This window comes from Cinclus cinclus, chromosome 23 (genome assembly GCF_963662255.1).
Source record: "Cinclus cinclus chromosome 23, bCinCin1.1, whole genome shotgun sequence".
In the NCBI taxonomy this organism is placed as follows: Eukaryota; Metazoa; Chordata; class Aves; order Passeriformes; family Cinclidae; genus Cinclus; species Cinclus cinclus.
In genome coordinates, this window is record NC_085068.1 from 6,175,984 (window position 1) to 6,198,591 (window position 22,608).

The 22,608-nt window shown below is 44.9% G+C and overlaps 1 protein-coding gene across 2 annotated transcripts; it reads left to right on the forward strand.

Moving 5' to 3' along the window:
- Positions 1-1,041: 1,041 nt before the first annotated feature.
- Positions 1,042-22,531, forward strand: MMEL1 (membrane metalloendopeptidase like 1). 2 transcript variants are annotated; one of them, XM_062507494.1, is made up of 22 exons: positions 1,042-1,410; positions 7,906-7,941; positions 8,542-8,703; positions 9,108-9,188; positions 9,669-9,764; positions 10,011-10,129; positions 10,792-10,857; positions 13,056-13,190; positions 13,805-13,894; positions 14,143-14,279; positions 14,742-14,835; positions 15,080-15,208; positions 15,481-15,579; positions 15,941-16,024; positions 16,283-16,386; positions 16,937-16,995; positions 18,930-19,049; positions 20,044-20,177; positions 20,594-20,659; positions 21,630-21,725; positions 21,995-22,071; positions 22,432-22,531. In XM_062507494.1, the coding sequence occupies exons 1-22, from the start codon at positions 1,257-1,259 to the stop codon at positions 22,529-22,531; spliced, it is 2,238 nt and encodes a 745-aa protein (XP_062363478.1). In that variant the 5' UTR covers positions 1,042-1,256. The 2 variants fall into 2 exon arrangements, with proteins under 2 accessions (XP_062363478.1, XP_062363477.1); XM_062507493.1 differs by having other exon boundaries at positions 1,247-1,410; positions 7,882-7,941.
- The last annotated feature ends 77 nt before the right edge of the window (positions 22,532-22,608 follow it).

A 22,608-nucleotide genomic window follows, 5' to 3' on the forward strand; every position in this document is an offset into this window, starting at 1 on the left:
GCACAACCCGAACATTTCTCCGGGCTGAACTCTTGCAGCGAGTTCCCGCAGCTCGGGGGAGCGCACACCCAGCACCAGGCTGCGTCTCCATCCTCCCGGAGTCCGTCCTGCAGCAGGGTGAAACAAATCCCGAGGAAAACCACGCGCCTACCCTGCCCTTGCTTTTACTGCCTTTCCCAGTTGTTCCCAGCCAGATATCCATGAAAGGATTGTGAGCATTGCCTGAAACGACCATAAATCAGCCTGTTCGCGCACACTTGTCCCACTCATCCCACCCCAAAGCTGCCGGCGCTCTGGGAATCCGGAGAGCTTCAGCAGCTTCCCACCTCCCGAGCGGCCGAATAAGCGGGTGGAATTCCAGGGATCGCGGAATCCCGGGGAGCTCGGGAGAAGCCGCAGGGGCACGGCCGAATAAGCGGGTGGAATTCCAGGGATCGCGGAATCCCGGGGAGCTCGGGAGAAGCCGCAGGGGCACGGCCGAATAAGCGGGTGGAATTCCAGGGATCGCGGAATCCCGGGGAGCTCGGGAGAAGCCGCAGGAGCACGGAGCGCCTCCAGCCCATCCCACCCCCTCCTCCCCCGGAGCATCTCCCCGGAGCCGGGAAGGGCTCGGGGCTGAGCTCCCAACGCTGAGCATGGCTCGGAGAAGCCTGGCAGAGCCGCGGCCTCCCGCAGCCCCCGGAGCTGCCCCGTGTCCCCGGAGCCGCCCGCTGTCCCCATCCCGCATCGCCGCTGCCCGCGGAGCCGCTCCAGGGCGCTCGCACCTGGAAGGATCCCAGCTTGGATTCCCTGGCTGTTAACAGAGCCCTGCCCAGCGCCACGGAGGGAATTCTTCACGGCACCGTGAATACTTTGGAAGTGGGCAGCGGAAGGAGGCAGTTTGCCCTCCTCCTCCTCCTCTGCTTGGGAGAAAGGAGCTGCCCAACCTGGTCATGAGACTTTTCCGTACTTCCCAAAGAGGCTCCTGAAGTTCTGACACTGCACCACGGAGAGCCTGGGGCAGCACAGCCCCCCCGAGAGCAGACACGCAGAGATGGAGAATGAGGTTGGCAAATCTGTGGACAATCAAATGGACAAATACATGTAATAATTTAGAAGTTTTCTTTCTCTCTTTGCTTTTACTCCGCTTCCCTTTTTTTCTTCTGTTTTTGTTTCTGTTTTTGTTTGTTTTTCTCGTGCATTTCTTCTCCCGATCCTGATGTGGCCGTGCTGTTAACCCTTTCTCGCCCTCCCCTCCCCGATTTAGAGTTACAATAATGGGGAAATCAGAAAGTCAAATGGATATTGTGGAAAAATCGACCAAATCCGGGAAGAAGCCCTGGAGCTTTGTGGCCATCGGGCTGGCTGTCCTGCTGCTCCTCATGACTTGTGCTGCCGTCGCCCTGGTGATCCTCTATGCCAGCAGCAGAGGTAAGAACCTGGGAATAATCCTCCCTTCCCTCTGCAAACAGCAAAAAATATCCTTTTTTTTTTTTTTTTCCCCGCAGAACTAAATGAAAACAAAAATACAGAGAGATCATGAGGTCACCTCCGTGAGGGACTGGGCTCTCTCTGCCTCGCTCCCCGCTTGTGCACAGAGATTATGTTGGCTTTTATTTAAATTTTGAATTATGCTCTGTATGATTCAATGCTTTTATTTAATTCCATTCAATTTGTTGAATTCAGAGCTGTTTTGACAAAGCCGATGTGCTGGTTTAGAGGAAAGCTGTGTGTCTGTGTGTGAGGACTGACATTTCCTTATTTTATCCAAGCACAAGCCATGATTGATTATTGTCAGGTTTTTTTAAAATAACAGCTGCTTTTAAACACTTCTAAAAACAATATCCCCGAAGGAGAAATTGCTTATTACAACGTGAAAGCTAAAAAAAAAAAAAAAAAAAAAAAAAAAAAAAGCCACTTGCTGCTGAGGAAAAGGAGAATTTTTAAATATTCCATCAGGCAGTTGGATCTCTAAGTGTGATTTGCTTCAGTGGCTTGAATGCAAATATCTTGCCAGAAACCTGACATTGAGCCACATTATTTTGAAGTGTTCTGCCTAAATATTTTAACTGCAGGGCACACTTGGTTTTCCCACTGGCACAGCAAGTGCAAAGTCCCACTTTAAAACCCTGTGAAGCATCAAATGCTCGGGAGCAGCTCTGCCTCATGTTTGTCACTTCCATTAAAGTCTCTTGGACCGGGAGCTTTGTTAAAACACTGGAGAACAAAATTAAAGAGGGAACAGCAAAACTGGAGGAAGGCTTTGCTGTCTCCTCACACTCTCTCTTCCTCCCCTGCTGCAGGGAGCTGCATTTTCAGCACTTGTGAGTGAAATACTGCACAATCCTGAGCAATAATTCATTTTTAAAAGCCTTGTTATTGTTCAGTGCTTTTGTCACCAGCAGTTGAACACCAGGCAAAATCTGAGTATTTGGTACTCATAAAGTTCATCAGAAAGTTTATTCTGTTAGCTCAGGAGATGAAAGATAAGAAATTCCCCAGAGTCAGGTCCTGGAGGAGTTTCTGTATCAAACATTGAGCTAGGCAGGGTTTTGCTACCTGCATAAAGGATTTGAGAAATCTGTCCTACATAACTTTCTGGGTCCAGACAATCCAGAATTCAGGTATTGATAATATTTGCCCAAGTGTTGGTCTCATCCAAACCCAGAGGCAGAGTTTGTGCTCACCACATGAAGGCTTATCTGTGAGAAAACAGATCTAAAACCGAAATATTTTTGCAGGCTCACATCCGCAATTAAACTTTCCCTGGAAGAGTTCTCCAGGCTGAGCCCTGAGTGCAGGGCTGATGTTCTGCCTGCCCTGTGCTCCTCACACCCCACCAGGTGTGCTCAGCTCTGCCCTGCAGCCACTTTGTGTCTCTGTCCCCCTCCAAGCCCACAGCCGGAGCAGCCACGAGCTTTAGGTAATTCCAGGTGGGAAATGAGCTGCAGGAGCTTCACCCTCACAGAGCAGTGTCAACACGCACTGCCTGGGTCAAGAACTGAGACAATAAGAGCTCTTCAGATGTTCCTGCAGCAGAAACATCTTTTTTTTTGTCTTGAAAAGTTTTGTCCCAAAGTCCCCCTTAGCTCTGTTTTGCTGACACATTTCAGCCCGTTCCCCATGCTCAGCCAAAAGCATCAAGTCTCAGGTTCCCCAAGGGAAAAGCTCAAAGCTGTGCCACATAAATCCCACAGAACAACAGAAAAAAAAAACCAATGTGGCTGAGCACCATTCATGTGATACAACCAACAGTGTTATCCTGGGATGCTTCTATAGCTGATTTCACTGAAATGTTAATTTTGAGGTGTGTATGGGACACTGAATTGTTCATTAAAAGCAGAGTCAGATTTTTCACTTCACCTTGATACATCCTTGATCAGAATGGCACTACCCAAGCTTCTAAAAATAATTTTGTTTAGCTTGTAATTAGGAATTAAATTAGAAAATTAAAGCATTGATGTCCTGCTTTGCATTCACTTTTTTTTTTTTTTTTTTAATTTCTAAAGGCTTATTTCGGCTTTGTGGTTCAGGGAGAATATTTTTCTGGTTGTATATATCTTGCAGAAGAGCACTGCGGTGCATGAAATAGGCCTGTGGGCACAGCAATAGTTCCTGGAGTTCCGTTAATGCTGACTGGGTATTTTATCTCTATTCACAGCCAACAAAAACACTCAAGCTCTCACAGCAGTGTAGTTACAAAGTTCTGGACACAATTTGGGGAGTTTTGACATCCAAGGAAGTTTTCAGACTCAAAAAACAACCTCATCTAAATAAGCTGAAAGAAAACATAGGAAGAATAAAGTAATATTTGGGTGATCCTAGCAAGGGAAGCAGGAGTGGGTTTGGGTCTGAGCACAGCATGCTCTCAGTCCTTCCCTCACACCCACACCCCCATCTCAGCAGCCTTTTCACAGCTCCCTCTCAGTGTTTACTGAACTCCAAACCTCATCCCTAGCTGGAAAGGTCACAGCCTGAGGAAAATCTCAGGCCTGTCTGTAGCTGACACATCAAACCACAAATCTCTGTATTTGTAACATCAAATCGCTCAGCAGCTCCTCCAGCAGCTTAGCTCCAAACAACTTCCAGCCTCACCTAATTGCTGCTCCTGTAATTCTGATTATTTCATTGACTTTCTGGCTCCCAAGCTGCCTTCTCAGGAGGAAGATCCCCTGATATTTTTGTGTCTGCATCCCCAATTCTGTCACTGCTGGCTGTTAGGATGCCCAAGGTCACAGCTCTCTGCTCTCCTCTTAGGCAGGCTCCTAACAAACAGAAACACCAACCAAGCAGCACTTTGTTCTTGAGGTGGATTTTTTTTAAAAAAAAAAACCCATGTTTTTCTCCTGCATTTCCCATGCTGAATGCGATTGTTGTGCACTGAAATAACATATTCACATGAGCCTGCTGAGCAGGAGCAGTTTCTAAACTAAAAACTGAAACTAGCTGAGCTCTGGCTCCTCTCCTTCACTGGTGCCCAAATGTCCTTTGACGTCAGGAACCTTCATTAACGAGCCAGCTATTCAGGGGAGATGCAGAATTTCAGGAAGAGGCAGCTAACACACAAGTCATGATGACATTTGGGTGGCAAGACTCTTCTCAGCCATAGTCAGATGGAGCTCCATGAATGCAGAGCAGTAATGGGGAGTGACAGGCCATGCAGGGCTGCAAAACGGGCAAATAAACACACAATTTATTGATTCTCACTCAGAATTCTGCCTCAGCCATGATTATAGGTAAGAAGTCCTAGGAAAGGTGGAATAAAACCAAACACTTGTGTTCTGCACTCCTTCTGACAATGCTGACACCCGGCACAGGCAGCCCCCTCTGACAAAGAAAACCTGAATTTGGCAATTCCGTTGTTTGTTGGGAGCAATTTTCTGTTTTAACAGCCACAAGGGCAGCTTGCAGTGCCAACAGCACTTCTGCAGAGGAGATCTGAGAAAAGGGAAGGTGCTGAGAGGTAAAAGCTCCCACATGAGTGCCTGGTGACAACTGTGGCTGTAATTGTCTCCGTGTGTGCCATCCCCAGCCATCTGTGCTCCTCCAAACGCCCAGTGGGGAGACACTAAACACAAGCTGTGTCCTCCAGAGCCCTGCACAAGCCTTGGCTTGGCTTTTGTTCTCTAAAAAATAGGAGCTGCAATAAAGCCCTGGAAAAGCAGGTCGGGTTTGAAGAGCACCACCATTCCAAAGGTGAGCTGCTGAAGGGGACTGCAGCCATCCAGAGATCTCTCAAGTCCTTCCTGGCTCCTGCTGCTGGCCAGGAACTGTGACTCAGTGGCTCCTTGGGAGGCCAAATTTAGACAATAAAATTCTCTACAGTGACCCCAGGGTGTCTGAAGCATGTCCCAGCTCTGCCATCTCTCAGGTGAGCAGTTCACCTCTGAAGTAGCACCTGCAATGCTTAATTTCCCTCATTTTCTTCCATTTGGTGTACTCCCACAGCTCAGGCCATTTCATTTATCTCCATTAAAGCTTCTCTTCCCTGATCAATTCTCTGCTGCTGCTGTATCAGACTGAAATGGGTGTCAAAGCAGGAGCCTCTCTATCACCGTAGCTCAACCTGTCAGCAATGCTCAACCAGGGAGGAAAACAAATAGAGAAATACCTGTGTTTCTACTGAAAACTTGTGCCATTGCTCCAGAAAAGTAATTGAGGACAAAAAAAAGAAAAAAAAAAAGGCAGAGTGGTTGAGAATTCAGAAGGTGAATTTTAAGTTCATTTCTAGTCTTTGGAAGGTGCAGGTGACAAAGCTCCAGTTGAGTGAGGAAAGACCTGGGATTGCAAAGCCAAAGAGGGCAGAGTTGGTCATACCCAGAGCCTGTGGCAGGAAAGGCACTGAGGAATGAAAGAAGAGAATTGATTGAGAAACAAAGGAGACACTTTTCGAGGTAAACTGAGATCTCTTCCCCAGCCATTTCCCATGATCTGCTTTTGGGGCAGAGTTTCAGAGCCCTGAGTGTGCCCTCAAATTCCAAACCAGCTCTGGCTCCCCTGCTCATCCTGCTCAGTTACAGCACCACAATCACGAGGGCCTGGGCAAGGGAGGGGAGTTCAAGCCTCATTCAAAGCTGTTGGTTCCAGAAATTGAAGTCAGACATTGTCAGGTTAAAGTAAAGAGAGAAGCTTTTATTTTTAAATAAATAAATAAATGAAGAAATGAAAGACAAAAGGATCCGTTTCAGTCCTGCTTGGTCCCTGGGAAACAATGAGACATACACAAAATTCTTGTACAATTATTTCTTCCTCATGATGCTCTTTGCTATTGCTCCTTTCCTTTTGTCCTTGAACTATTCATTTCTGTTCCTCCAAGTATTTTATTTTCCCCTTGGAGATACCCTGGACTTTTAGGTTTTTAGATTTTGCCAATTGTTTAACTATGAGAGAGTTTAATAAACTTCAAAATTTGGGCTTAGCTTCATCAAGCACACAAAAAAAATCCCACCAAATGCTAAAACAAACACACACAAAAAAAAAAAAAAAAAAAAACCCAAACAACCAAACAAAAAAAAAAAAAAAACCCTATCTCTGTGAAGCTTCCCATTGTTTCACATATTTTGCTCCTCCCCTGTTCAGGTTGCCAGACACCAGCCAGGGCAGAACACAGTTTTTTCTCATGCAGATGTGCTCCCACCCAGCACTCCACGCTCAGCTGAACCCTGAACATTCCCCAGCACAGTGGGGGCTTTTTATGTCGCTTCCACTGATGAACTTCAAAGCCCTCTTTTCTCCCCCACTGTTTTATTTCTCTCAGAATTACTGTAATCTTGTTTGCTCTCATGTAAAGCACTTACTTGCATTGAAAACAAATTTTTTTTAGTAACTCTTTTCTGCAAACCAGGATCAAAAACAAAGCTTTAAAATGGCTAAATCTGCTGGAAAGTACCAAGATTTTGTTTTTCAGAGTGGAACCACATAGCTGCCTATTTGATACAGTAGGCATCACTTATTTGATATAAGCAAGACTTCCCTTTTCTCAAATGGGAAATGAAACCAGCAGAATGAATTTCCTTCTCCCAGTTCCAAGGCCCTCAGGATAGGGGGCTCAGATCCCTCCCACTGCAGCTCTGCAGGGAACAGCACATGGGAGGGACCTGACACCTGCCCAGCATCACAAGAACATTCACTTGAGTACTCAGCATCAAAAAATGATGTGTGCACTGGTTATTTGGGGATCTTCTGCGCTGGGAGAACCTCACAAAGCAAGACTAAGCACTCACAAATAGAAAATGAATAGCCAAGAGCTTCCATGGCCTTGTCCATGCTTAACTCAAGGCAGAACAAATCTGAACACAGGTCCACAGTCTCCTTATTCCTACACTATTCCATCAGCCACGAAAATTCCAGATTAGGGACAAGCTCTCAGGTGAGCAGCAAGAACCAGCCTTAAAAGGCCACATGAAACTGTGGCCAAACAAGTCTGTGACAGGCTGTCCCTCCTCAGTACACAAATACCTGGAGAAATAAAAGTAATTTCTTTTCCTAAATTTGATCCTGGTGACTCAAAGCAGTGTGGCAGCAGTAACCCAGCTCTGGGCTTTTTGCCCCCTGCTTAAACCTCCCAGTCTCAATGACTTTTGATCTAAAAAAGGATCCCATACTTGCAGAGTAGACTGTGGAGGCAGCTAGCAGGTAGAAAATATAGTCTCATTCTCCTTCCAGGAGAGATAAAACTCACTGTCAAGACTGTTGTAATGCCGCTGCCAACAAATTTTCCTCAAGAAATCCCTAGATTTCTTCACGGTTGTCATCTGATGTCTTTGACTGGCACCAACATTCACTCGCCTGCTCTCAAACCAAGCAGATCTGTCACTGAGATTGGGCTCTGGTGAGTGACTTTGGGAGCAATTTACTTCCAAAGCAAGTAATTCCATCTGCTTTCCTCTCCTCTCTCTGCAGGTTCCCCCTATGGCACCAACTCAGGCAACATCTGCACCACCCCTGGGTGTGTGACAGCAGGTAAAGGGGTTTTTGTGAATTACTGCTGCAGAGAGGAGGCTCTATGTGTTGTCACTGAACCTAATTAAGAAATAATTCAGAGTTTAAGGCTGCAACAGATGAAAAGTAATGAGGTTTTCCCTTAGGTAGGGAATATTATTCATAAGCAGCACAGGAAAACTGCCAGTGTGGCCAAGAGCTCTGGCTCTGAGCCACAAGGCCATGGACTGACCAAGACAATGTGTAGCTATAAGCATAATGAAATTCCCTTTAGACTGAATTTTCTCTCTCATGGGGTATTTATTCTCCTTATTTTTGGCATCTACACCTCGAGAGAGGTGAGACTGCAGCACAGATGTTCCAAATAGCCCCCTGGAAGCACTGGTTTCTTGGGCAGAGCCTAAACTGGAGCCCAGGGGAGCCCTGGGCACTCTTCCCTGTAAGGTGTCATGCTCTGGGACAGCTCTTCTGCCATTCAGACCCATTTTAAGCAGAAAATAAAATTCCTCAAGTCGTGATATGTGGGAGCGAGTCTTACCAAGGAGCTCCTTGACAGTCTTCAGTAGTCCCAGAGATTCCTGGGCAGTCTGTAGAATTCATCTCTCCAATTTTGCTGCCCAGCTGCCAGAATAATCCAGAACATGGACCCCACAGCTGACCCGTGCAAGGATTTCTACCAGTACGCCTGCGGGGGCTGGCTGAACCGGCACGTGATCCCAGAGACCAGCTCCAGATACAGCATCTTTGACATCCTGAGAGACGAGCTGGAGATCATCCTGAAAGGTAGGGATGAGGCTGCTCCATCCCCAGGCACCTCTGCTCATTTCAGAGGTTACTGACTGCACATCAGACAGAGAAATAAACTTGCAGAGAAGTGTTGATTGGGATTTTTTTCTCTCTGGTCCTTTAATCTTTACATCTCTTACTACACCCATTTTGTGGGAACATCCTGTTCCCACTAAAAAATAGCCAGAAGTGATTGGGTACTAACTCCAAAAGGAGCAGGACAAGCTGTCTGCAGGTCCTTCCTCCTGACACTTTTTCTCATTAATAGCATGAAGAGCCTTCTAGTTTGACAGTAATTGCTGCCTGCCAGTGCTTCTCATAGCCCTGAATCCTCAGGGATTTCTGTAAAATTATCAAAGCTCTCCAGGGCAAAAATCTCATGCCAATGGTTTCTTCCCCAGGTGTGCTGGAGACTCCAGATCAAGGGGACAGAGAAGCATTTCAGAAAGCTAAAATCCTTTACAAGTCCTGCATGAATGAGAGTGAGTGTCTTCTTTTTTCCATCAATTCCCCTGTTCCAAACCAGGCGTACAGAAAAACCAAACTCCTGTTAAGCAAAATCCAGTCAATATATGTCTAATCCATGTGGCCGTGCCTGGAAATTTCATCTTGAGTTGGATGGAGATGCCTTGGTATTTCATGAAACCTCAATATATCCATTTGGGATGTGGAAAGGATGGATGCTGGGTACCCAGCCTGGTGTGAATGAAAAGCCTTTCCTTCAGAAGGCACTAACCTGTCCCAGCTCATCTTTCCCAAACCAATCCAGTCCAAATCAGCACTGGAGCCACAGAAGTATTTTCATTCCTTTTCTGAATACTAATATAAAATCGTTCCTCTTAATTTTTTGCTTTTTTTTGCTAACATTCAGTTGCGAATTTAAACTGTTAGGCACATTACCTATTTTTCCTAATTTTATTTTTGTACTGAAAACAATACAGAATATGTCTTTCCTCCTTCAGGTCTTATAGAGCAACGAGATTCCCTCCCTCTGCTGGAGGCCTTGAGGATGGTTGGAGATTGGCCAGTGGCTTCTGCAGACTGGAGTAAGACCAAAGGTAATGCTGGGCCTGGAAGGGTTCACTCAGAATTATTTACTGAAACAGGAAGGCCACTGTCACCAAATCAAATCCTCCATTTTCAGTTTCTCCTCCCAAACAGAAGTCAGGGTATCACACATTTAACACTCATTGATCCATTTAAAGAGATCTCCAAAATTTCAGCTGCCAGCTTGTGAACTGTACAACTTCAATCAGTCTGCCACAGATTGACAAGTTAAGTCTATTTTCCCTTTTATCTCCCAGAGCCAAGCTGGAGCATGGAGGAAAACCTTTCCATAATGAACTCCAGGTTTAACAAACGTGTCCTCATTGACATGTTTGTGTGGAATGACGACCGGGATTCCAGCAGACACATCATTTATGTAAGAAAAAAACTACAGGGAATTATTTGTATGCCAGAATCATAATGAATAATTATTTATACTGCAGACAGATGAGTTTCCCAAAGAACAATAGTGGTAAAATGTAGGCAACTGTTCTGTATCCTGATTGTCAGATCTGTCTCAAAGACATATTGGGAAATGTTTTATGGCAGCATAACTTTTGTTTCAGCAAAAGCAATAAGAATCAATGGAACTTTGCTGATTTATAGCACTTGAGGGTTGCAAACTCTTGTGACTTACAAAAATGATGATGAGGTTTAATATATAGCAGGAAACCATGCATTTAAAATACATAAAGAGCATTTTGGAGCTTGTTCATGAAGGGTTGTGCAAGAAGTCCAGCCCTAAAGTCGAGCAACAGAGAAAAGTTACTAAAATTTGTTCTTGGATCTCCATGATTACTGAAAGACTTTGCTTCATAACCCACACTAAGATCCACCCTGTCCTTACCTGGAAACCCAGAGCTGCACCTTCCACCTGACCCCAGATCCAGGAGAGCCAAATTCTCTGGGTGTTTGGCAGTGGTATCATTCCAACCTGACAGGCTGGCACACACAGCATTTCCTGCTGCCTTTCAAGGATTCCTTGGGACAACCCCAGTTCCTGCTCACCACTAACCAGAGAAATGCATTTTCCTTCAGATTGACCAGCCAAGTTTGGGAATGCCATCCAGGGATTACTACTTTAATGGGGGCAACTATCAAAGAGTAAGTATCCCTTGTATTGATTTACTCTGTGCCACTAAAACAACTTTATTCCTTATCCCTGTGCTTTCAAAACCCCCAATACATGAATCTTCAAGCTATGCAACAGTCAGAATTAGACTGTGAAATTCATTGCCACATTTTTTCCTAATTAAGCCAACATTTTGTAAAGTTTACAAAAAGACTGAACAACTGTATAAATATCAAGCCTCCTCAGAACTGGCCAACTCACTAAGAAAGTTGTGGGAAAATAAAATCGTGTTTTATAGCTTAGACAGTCTCTCATTTTGAAGGACAGCTTCACATTTTTCGTGCAGGAGATTTGCTTGTATCTTCCTCTGAATCCATGATGCTCAGCAAGTAAAAATCTGCTGCCACTTACTCTCCCCTTCCCCCAAAATTACATGAAATTGTGAGAGATTATTTTCTAGCCGCTTTCTTCTGCCAATGCTCAGGGCAAAAACACTGATTCTGCAAAAACACTGTTTCTGTAAATACACACAAAGCTGTTGCAAACAGAGCCAGACAATTTGTCTGTTTCCAAGATGAAAATACTGCTTTAGTACATTTTATTTTCCTCAATTATGCCTTGCTAACAAAGAGTATTTGCAGCCCAACATCAAACCAATTTTCCTAACAAGAATGGAAGGGAATACAGAGGGATGACAATCAGCATTTGAGACTCTTTTGTCTCGTGGTTGTAAAGGCAGATGAAAACATCAGTGGGAAGAGTTTTCTTCTCACTTCAGTGTATTTGACTACACTTTATATAGAATGTAGCTAAAATACAGCCCTGGGAGTTTTATAGGGAATTGTCCCCACACCTTCTGGGCACCTTTAGGAGCTTCCAGCTCCTGGAAAAAAAAAAAACAATCTCCTGGAAGCTGGGAAATGTGGAGAGCTGCTGACCCAGGAATCTCCCCTGCGAGTGTCACCTCCACAGCAGCACTCACAGCAGAAAAGAGGGATATTTATGAACTGGGGCATCAAGGTCAGACATAGATTGACTTGGAGGAAGTAGGAGATCAGGTACAGTGCAGAGACAATCCTCAGTTAGTGAAAGAAAACCAGTTTTGCTCAATACAGTTTTAATTTGAAGGCACAAAGCGGGGGGGGCTGAGGCTGTGCTTTTAATCCTAATGACCAAGGAGGAGACACAACCCCTTTTTATTTGTATTTATCAGCTCACTGCCCCCAGACAATGAGCCCAACTCTGATGACCCAAACTCCCCCTGTGCTTAGTCCAGCATCTTTTGGCAAAACTCCTTCTGAGGCCTGGGGGAGTCTGGCCTGATTAAGGCTCAGCATTCAGCCTAAAACCACAAATCATCATCTGTAAGTGCCCAGACTCAATATCACCACAGCCACTGTGTTTATCTGGCTTCCAGGGTCTATGGAGGAAGAAAAGTATGTGACAAGAGCAGGTAGCCTCGAGTTTTCCAGTATCAAGGATCAGCACTCCCTCAGCAGCCAAATGTCTTTTCAAGGCCCATTCTGAGGCATAAATCAGTCAGAGCCTCCCATCAGGAATAAAGCAAAGGTGTCACTGGGAACTGTCTGAAACAGAGCTTTTCTTTCAGGAACTAAAACCAGACCTGAGAAGATTTGTGGTATTACTTTCAGAGAACTCAAACCTTCCCTGTTCACCTGGAATTTTGGATCACTTTTCCCATAGTGTAACTGAAAGCACAGAGCGTCCTCTTTGCCCAGGCAGAAATTCTAACTCAGAATGTCAGGGTTGGATGGCACAGAGAAACAGAAAGTGTGTTTAGAGGCTGACGAGTGCCCTGTAAGGTATTCATGACAAAGAGAATGCTTTGTTAAAAGAGAAATATGAAGATGAACTATAGAAACTATGAAGAGAGGCTGTTTATAAGGGCCTGGAGTGACAGGACAAGGGGGAATGGGCTCAAACTGACAGAGGGCAGGGTTAGAGGGGATATTGGGAGGAAATTCTTCCTGTGAGGATGGGCAGGCCCTGGCACAGGGTGCCCAGAGCAGCTGTGGCTCTTTCTGGACCCCTGGAAGTATCGAAGGTCAGGTTGGATGGGGCTTGGAGCCACCTGGGCTAGTGGAAGGTGTCCCTGCCATGGCAGGGGTGGAACTGGATGGGGTTTAAGGTCCTTCCAACCCAACCATTCTGGGAGTCTATGAAATGATGGACAGCAAACCTTTTCTACACGCTCTGTGTCTGAGTGCAGGTGAGAGAAGCTTATCTGCAGTTCATGATCACCATCGCCAAAATGATCCGGGAAGACAAGAACGTGTCCAAAGATGATTCCTTTGTCCAAGAGGAAATGGTAAAGGTCATGGAGTTTGAAACAGAGATTGCAAATGTGAGTAGAGGGATAAAGAACTCCTCAGCAAGCTGTGGGGGGCAAGGGGTGAGGGGGAAGAGTCACTTGCTGGTTTGTGCTGCAGTTCTCAAAGCAGCAGAAAACCCATGGCACAGAAAAAAGCAGGGGAAGAAGACTTTTTGTGCCATGAGCCAGCCCAAAATTCAGAGCCTCTGTGTCTCTAATTCTGCCCGCTGTGTACACTGCTGCTGTGCTGCTCCATTCCCAGCTTTATTTCTATCTGGAACTCTTCTAAAGCAGGATAATTCACCTTCTGCTAACCATGCACTGAGATAACACCAGGGCAGGCTCCCTTGCATCCTTAATAACCTACAGCACCCTAAAAGTCCCCCAGAGGAGGCTTCCATTCTAAAGAGGACAGAAAGAACCACTTGGCTTAACACATCCCTGAAATACTATTGAATAGGGGGGACCCAGGTTCCTGCACTGAATTTTTGGAAGCAGCACTGGGGACAACTAAATGCTTTTCCTTTTCCCAAACAAAATGGTTAATCTGAATATTATTGGAGTTCGTATGTGTGCACCTGCATGTGATTGCAGCCATTGATATTTCTGTCAGTTGATTCCAGTAATAACCTTGTGAATGTCTTCAGGCCACGACCCCCGCAGAGGAAAGGCATGATGTGACCTTGTTGTACCACAAAATGACCTTAGCAGAGCTGCAGGAAAAGTTTGCATTCAATGTAAGTGCTTCATGAGCAGTCTCACTCTTCAGGTCTCTTAATTCCATGCCTGTTGGAAATGGCTTTGTGAATTTATCAGTGCTTCAACAAAGAGGTATAAAATCATTCTTATTCCTAATTTTGTCTTCAGAATCTCTTTAAAAGCTTTGTCCTGCTGAACAGCTGCATTCAAGGCCATAAGACTGTCAAAAGTCCAGTTACAGAGGCATTTAATCATCCAACATTGGAATGTCTCTCTGTCTTTCTAGGAATTTAACTGGACCTTCTTCATCCAACGTGTCATGTCTTCAGTAAGTGTTCAAGTGGACCCAGAGGAAGAGGTGGTTGTGTATGGGATGCCATATCTGCAAGAGCTGAAAGCAATTATATCCAAGTACTCAGCCAGGTAAAGAAACTGCAGGATAGGTAGGAGAAAAGTCACAGAAGGATTGCTGAAATGTGAATTATGGGACACCCTTGCTAGTTCCAAGCTTTTGAGGGAAGATGACACCCCTGTAAAATGCAGGAAATGCCTCTGGAGGTTTCAAAGTCCAAATACTGCAGTACAAGGTATCTCACTTGCTGCTTGCTTAGAAAAGGTTAAATGGGAAGAAAAAAAACTACATGACAGGCTTAGCTCTTGTTACATTCTAGAGGTAAGAAAAATAAGAAATTAATCCCAGAACAGACATAACAGCCCAGTCCTCAGGCTGGATGACTCTGCAGTTAAATGAGATGCTGTGAAACCCAGGACTGGCAGCAATGATTTCCTTCCTAGTCTGCATCCAAAATTGAGATTCCCCTCTGGCTGCCTGCACTAGTGCTGGCTTTTACAGGGGATTAAGCTCGGCTTTGCTTTCCCACACAGCACCATCCAGAACTACCTCATCTGGCGGCTGGTGATCGATCGGGTCAGCAGCTTGAGCCGGCGCTTCAAGGACGCTCGGGCCAGCTACAGGAAGGTATTTCCTCTCTTCATAAAGAGGACAGCACAGTGCCACCAAATCCAGCCTGGCCATCACAATAACCCTGCCAGGGGTTTGGAAAGAGATGTACTTTAAGCTCCATCCCAGCCCAAACCATTCTAGATTCTGTGATTACATCACGGAATCCTCAGCCAAGCCCAGTCCCAGGAGTGGAAACCTTTGAGTTAATTTGGGCAATGAGCTGCAGGGGCAGGGTTAATGCTGGGCTCTGGTGCTGCAGGCCCTGTACGGGACGACGCTGGAGGACGCGCGCTGGAGGGAGTGCGTGAGTTACGTCAACAACAACATGGAGAACGCGGTGGGAGCCATGTATGTCCGGGAGACTTTTGCTGGTGAGAGCAAGAGGATGGTATGTAGTTTACCCTTCATACTACTGTACATCCACAATGCCCACGGTGCCCGTTCCCTCTGGTGTGAGCGCCCTGTTTTTTGCTTGGGAGTTATCCACCAGTCAAGAAGGTGCAAGAACTCGTTTGTGATGCTTTTTTAGATGCTCATTACCATGGTTTAGGGCACAGAATTTGGAGACATCACCTTCCAACAGGAAGCTTTTCATCCCTCCTCAGCTGTGCCTGGGAATAGAGCATGTGAATGATGAGTGTCTCCCTGGCTCTCTTTCAGGTCCGGGATTTAATAGAGAAGATCCGTGAAGTGTTTGTGGAGACTTTGGATGAGTTACAGTGGATGGACGAGGCGTCCAAGGAGAAAGCTCGTGAGAAGGTCAGAGATAACAAGGAGCTTCAGTATTCCCTTATGAACATGAAATATCTGGAATTTTGTAGTATCACCATTTCCAGTTTCTCCACAAACAAGAGGAAAAGAGGACATTATTATCCTGTCATATTGTCCTTTCCTTTCAACCCTTTGTTAGCCCACATCAATAAAAATGCCAATGCAATTCCCCCCAAAAAACATTTCCAACTTTTAATTGACCTCAGGACCATCAGCACCATTTCAAAGGCAAGAAAAAAACCCAAACATTCAACTATTCTTTGTATCGAAACTTTAGTAAAAACAACCCAAGATCAACACACCAACAAAAACCTCAATTAAGAGGAAACATTTGACTCTTTTCTTCCAGGCAATGGCAATCAAAGAACAAATTGGCTACCCAGATTATATTTTGGAAGATCAGAATGAGAAACTGGACCTGGAATATGCCAATGTAAGTGTTTTGTGCATATCTCACTAAATACCTCAGAATAAACACCTGCATTTGCTTTCTTGCCACTGGAATATTTGTACCTGTGGAACTGCCCTTTCCAAGGACATTAAAATGAACATATTAATAAATAATTGGTGCAAAGAACCAACTATTCAGTGAAACCATGCAACCAAAACATTCTTTAGAGGACATTCAGTGGGACGAGGTGTTCCTCTTCCTGCTCAGCTGACCAATGTACTTGGATCCCTGTTTGTGCAGTTAAACTTCAGTGAACACAACTACTTTGAAAACATCCTGGAAAACCTGCAAGCTGGAGCCCAAAAGAGCCTGAAAAAGCTTCGAGAGAGAGTTGACCAAGATATGTGAGTTTCCAGACAGAGTCACAGACAAAACCTAAATTCTGGGATAATGGTGGGGGTGTTTAAGTCATGTTGTGGGTACCTGGGAATGCCCGTGGTTGAGATAATCAAGAAATTAAACAATCAAGAAATTAAGGTAAAGTAAAAAATGCTTTTCCCCTTGAATGAAAGCTGCCTATAAAGAAGCCACCAGGTATTTCCTGGTGTCAGGAATTCTTTAGCCTACATTAATCCTTTCTTTATACAATCTCCTTATAAGGATTTTCCTTCTTATTACAAAGATTCTTCCTTCTCCTAATGAAGAAATCATATTTCTTTATACATCCTTTCCAGATAATATATATATTACATATATATATGTGTGTAATAGACATATGTATGTGTGTATATATATATGTATGTATATACATATATAAATAAATAATCCCTGAAAGGATTATATTCTTAAAATCCTTCCCTATATACCTTACATTTTTTAACCCAAATTGAATTGCAATAGTGTCTGGGGGAAAAAAAACCATCATGACTAACGGTGTGCAACATTTATTTTTAGATGGATAATTGGAGCTGCAGTGGTCAATGCATTCTATTCCCCTAACAGGAACCAGATAGGTAGGTTTAAACACTTTTAACCAGCTCATTTTGTCCACACAACAGTGCAGGTCTGCATCCAGAGGCAAACCTGCCCGTGCCCATCCAGGAATTCTGGGCAGGGCTGCCAGGCTGTTCAGCTCAAGCACTTTGTTGATGAATACTCAGCTCCCCCTATTTGGCAGGTGTAGTTTATACCATGTTTATACTGAACAGCCTTGGGTTTGAAAGCCTGGGACATCACCAGTGCCAGTGCCCAGAGGATGCTCCAGGGCTGCTCGTGCTCCTGGTCCTACCTTCTGATAGCACATGGGGCAGCCCTGTGCTCGTGGCACTGCAATTACACTGCTAAGAGCCAGCCCAGGCTGCAGAAATTGCCTCTGCTCCCAGAGCATCAGCTGTGTGAGCTCTGCAGAGCTGCTGGGCTCTCCTTCCTCGTTCAGGAGACCTTCAGAGCCTGCCTGGCTCCCTGTGCTCCCTGAGCTCAGACCTCATGCAGGAGCTCAGGTTAGAACTGCTGAGTCTCTGCTGAATTCTGAGCACCCCAAGCAGGACAGACAATAGGCAATTCCCTCCAGAAGTGCTTATTCAAATTCCCAGACTGCCAGGAAGATCTGCTACTCAGCTCCTGATACCACAGAAGGACAAACCCATGGGGTTTTAGGCCAGACAGTAACTGCATCCTGCTCCAGGGCAAAGGCAAGGAGTGCAAACAGCCCAGTCTACCAACAGTCACAACAGAAAACTTCTATAACTGTTAAAAGCAGAAACATCCAAATTACTGATAATTCAGTCCTCTGACCTCACCCAAAATCTGTTTTCCTTTGTGTAGCTTCCACTCACCTCCATCCTGCAGGTACAGCAGCATCAGAACCTTCAGTCACGGCAGAGCCCTCCTGGGGGATTTACTGGTGGCCAACCTCAGCTCCCAGTTTTTCCCCAGTGGTTTTACAAAGATTGGAATCAGCTTTCCAGGCAGGGAACTTGAGTCCTAAAGCCACCTGGTTCCTCTCCAGCTTTGTCCTTATAAATCATACAAAAGTAATTCATTTAAGCAACTTGGAGATGAATATGCCTGTGTAAAAATCCAAGCACAAGCACCCACAATAGTGTGTATGTCAGTTAAATTCTGTTTTTTCATATCTTTAGCTTGGGAAAACAATTTTCCACACTGCTCTGTCTTACTGCAGTCTGGTTTATGCATTTCTCCACAAAATTGTATGGATAAAACCTCTGTAGCCAAAAGGGTTTTGTCTCTCAATTAACTACTTGCAATATAATTTCAGTATCTCTGTTCATGGAAAATCTCATTGGAGTGAATTACTGCCAGTCTGAATTCCTCCAGAATTTATGCTTTTCAGCTTCTGTAGAAGGGGTGAAAATCAAATCCCATTATTTGGGATAAGGTTTTTGCCAGCAGACTAAGGCAGAACAGATCTCATACTGCCTCCCTCAATTGGCATCGAGTGCCCTTGGTGGTCTGTAGGAATCACTTCTGTGCATGCTTTACACTCCAAGTGTTGGTGGCATCAGCAGATGATTTCTAACCTCTCCTTAACCCAAATAAAGCAATAAAATCTCCATTAGTTCCCCTGTAAAATGGCTCTGACACACAAGCTGTGCCTGTCTCCAAAGGACAGCTCCCAAACATTCTGTTCTTGACACACTGCAGCAAACATTATGGACAAAATTAGGCTAAGCTTAACATAAATGTTGCTTGGGTCTCAAATAGGGAGATATTGTCGCTGCAGGTGTGCTAAATTAAACCTTTATTAACTTGTCATTTTCCATTTACCCAGAGAGAAACAATTTCACATGAGGCATGAGCTTGTTTCTAATCATTTTATATTTTCTGTTCCTTCCTGACCCTTACACCAAGCAAACAATCTGTCTGCCAAAGATGCAAAAAACAAAGCCACCTTACAGTGTTTCCCTTCTTCCCCCTGTCTTTGCAGTTTTTCCTGCTGGCATTCTCCAGCCCCCCTTCTTCAGCAAACACCAGCCCCAGGCCCTGAACTTTGGAGGGATTGGGATGGTTATTGGACATGAGATCACTCACGGGTTCGATGACAACGGTGAGGAGATGACTGAAAAAATGTTATTATTTCAGCTAAAACTCGTGGCATGGCAGGAATTAAAGCACGTGGGGACTGAAGATCCCTGCAGTCACATCCAGCTCAGCAGCAATAGGAACACACTGGGAACACTCTGTGGAAGGTTTTGCAGGAAATGGAGGCAATGACAATTCTCAGGGAAAAAAAAATGTTTTTACAGCATCATCATTTCAGAAACACAAAGCAAGCAGATCCATGGGCCCCTGATTACAGTGAAATCTGGGAACAACATTTTTGGAATAGAACGCATGTCAGTAGTGTCTTGAAATCCTGGGAGACTGTTTTTCAACACAAATGCTTAAATAATTGACTTTTTAACTTTCTTGAATGCCATGTAAAAGAATTTGGGGGAAAAGCTCACTTCTGACTCTACAAGTCAGGAGTTTCTTCCACATGGGTTTTCTTCAGGCTGTTTTTTTTTTTAATGCTCATTAAGTTTGTGCGGATGTCACATAAACACACAACACAGCCTCAGAAACTGAGTTTTAGAGTAAACAAAAGCCTTGTTCTAGCCAGAAAGCCAAGAACATAAACTCCAGAACTGCAATTCCAGCTTTTAATTCTCTATAAACCTCGGTTCTGTCATGTGGCCACACAGACCAGCACCTCAGGCACTTCAGAAGTGAGGGAAGGTTTTGTTGGATGATATCAGCAAAATCCACTTGGAAGTAAAACCAGGCCTTGGAGCTATACCTGAAGTCAGGGCTGCTGACTGAAGAGGAAATCAGGGAATAACAGAGACCACAATTCCATTCCCTTGTGACAAAGAGAATAAACTGTGCCCAAAATATTTCTGAGCATCTAAATTCAAGGAGGAAAAAGGAAGGGAGAGCAGCTTCCATATCCCAGGTGCTACACTGGAAGAGTGGCAGCTTTAAAACCTTGCCCAAAAAAAAAAAAAAAAAAAAAAAAAAAAAAAAAAACCCTTTCCTTTTATCTCCGGGTTTTGCTGCAGGTAGGAATTTTGACAAAGATGGGAACATGCTGGACTGGTGGAGCAATTTCTCAGCGCTGCATTTCAAGGAGCAGTCCCTGTGCATGGTGCACCAGTATGGGAACTACACCTGGGAGCTGGCTGGGGGACAGAACGTGAGTAACAGCCACGGCCACAGCTCTGGCTTTGTACAAACAATGACTTTGACAGGGCAGCCCTATGGGGCATCAGCACAAACCCCAGCTGCTACAGGTAACTGTTCTGGGAACAAGGCACAAGGGTTGTCATAAACTGGGGACACTGGTGGCCCGGAGAGCCCAGGGTCTGTGTGCAGTGATGTTCTGCCCAGCAGCAGCTCAAGTGCTGTCCATGTTATATTTGGGTGTGTTCTGTTCCACTCTACAGCTCTTACCCTGAGATTTGTTTGGTTTCATTCTCTCCTTTCTTGTCCCAGTACAAAGTCACAGCTTCCCTTTGCTCCAGGCAGGTCAGGCTGTTTTATGGCTGACCTGTGGTTCTTAGAGTTGCTGATTTTATTGACAAGAGAGCAAATAAATGATTATTTTTACAGGTCAGTGGCATAAGCACATTAGGAGAAAATATTGCAGATAACGGAGGAGTCCGACAGGCTTATAAGGTAATCCTCAAACACCCTGTGAGTTAACTTTACCTGACATCCAGCAGTGGGGGGACCTATTATGTGGTTAAAAAATTGACAATTAACACGTTACTAGCATATTCCAAAAGCTAAAGCCTCAGTTGTACTCCTGGAAGCTCATGTGCCCATGGCCTGCTGCCACCCTTGCAGCCAGGAGCAGCCCAAAGGTGGAGCTCAGGTGTGAGCAAGGAATGTTCTTCCCTACAAAGGACCCTGACAGATGTCACAGTAAAACCTTTTACCTTTGGTGTTTCGAGTATGGCGTTAAGAGTGTTTACAGAACATCCTGAATTTTCAGAAATCTAAATTTCAACACTAAGGGACACCATTCCAATTAATTACCTCATAAGGTTTGTTCTAAAAGCCATCAAGGACCTGGAGGAGCCATGTGGGGTGACACAAACACGGAATCCATGGGTGTTCTGTGCTGCTGGATCTCTTTTTACCCTCAGCTCTCCCTTTTGTTTCGTGCTTTGGGACTGTCTCAGCACCTGAGAGGCTGCAGAAACAAAATGCTGGGAATTAACCAAAGTGAGGACACATTAACTTGTCTCCATCGTGGTGATATACCTAAAAAAAGCAAATTGGCCTATTAATGTGTAACAATAACAGGTAATGCATTTAACATTGAGCAAGGTTGTTATCTGCTATTTAATGAGCAGTTACCTGAAGAGGGAAAAATCATCACTACAGAGAAGCAGATGAGATTTAACACTTAATTTCCAGATACAAATTCCTGTATAAAGAGTTCATGAAGTCAACAGTGCTTATACTGACAGGTTTTTCATAAAATTTTCTGCATTGTTTGTATTAGAGAGAGAAAATTTATCCAAATACAGAAGGAAAACACATTGGTTAATGCATGTGGTGACTAAAATCCCTCCTCCCAAAACAACATTCAAAATCCACCTCCTGCTGCTCCTCTGAGTTGATCTGTGATCATTTCCAGGCCTACTTGAAGTGGCTGGAACGGGAAGGGAAGGAGCCAAAGCTGCCTGGACTGAACCTGTCCCACAAACAGCTTTTCTTCCTCAACTTTGCCCAGGTGAGAACACACAGGGTTGTGCCTCAGGCCCTTGGACTCTGTGGGAGGAAACACCTGGGGGAAATCAAGGGCAGATAGATCTGCCTCAGAGCAGCAGACCTTGATAAAACAAAAGCTCATTAGTGAATAATTGCATCTATTCTGCCCCTCTGTAAAACATACTCCATGCTCATAACAAACTGGGATAGCTCTTAGGAAAGCCACTGAGAGGGTTCCCAATATGAATTCCCTTTAATACTGATCCACTAATGATGAACCTCCCTGTCCAGGTTTGGTGTGGCTCCTACAGACCAGAATATGCCAGTCAGTCCATAAAGACAGACGTCCACAGCCCTCTGAAGTACAGGTGGGTTTTACTCATTTACTAACTCACAAGTCACTTCATTCAACCCCTTGCACCACGACAGCACAGAAGGAGACTCTGCTAACACACAAGATAATTCCCGAGAGATTTCCAGATTTTCTCCATGGCTTGTAGGACACTGCTGGAGAGCACGTGTCTATACCTGACCTGGTGAATTTGCCAATCCATAGGAGATGGAGCAGGACCAAACCCACTCTGTTCTGGCATTTCATTGCTCATAGTACCTTATATTTCCTAAAGCATCCCATATTCTGAACTGCAATCTAGTTCTGAGGCTCCAAACCACTCCGTGTTCCCCAGAACAGCAACCTCCACATAAACGAGTCCCTTCTCTTTGTTTAGGGTGATGGGCTCCTTGCAGAACTTTGAAGCCTTCTCCGAGGTGTTCCACTGTAAGAAGGGCACGGCCATGCATCCCGCAGGGAAGTGCCGGGTGTGGTAACCAAGGATGGGACACTCTGGTGACACCACAACCAGCTCTGGCAGGGACGTGCCCGGTGTTCTGCTGCTCAGCACAGC

What these genes read in the sequence shown, in the direction of transcription:
- MMEL1 (XM_062507493.1), top strand. Translation starts at nt 1,257, where the DNA reads ATGGGGAAATCAGAAAGTCAAATGGATATTGTGGAAAAATCGACCAAA. An exon ending in CAAGTCCTGCATGAATGAGA is followed by an intron (nt 9,189 to 9,668) that starts GTGAGTGTCTTC and finishes TTCCTCCTTCAG; the next exon opens with GTCTTATAGAGCAACGAGAT. An exon ending in AGACTGGAGTAAGACCAAAG is followed by an intron (nt 9,765 to 10,010) that starts GTAATGCTGGGC and finishes TTTATCTCCCAG; the next exon opens with AGCCAAGCTGGAGCATGGAG.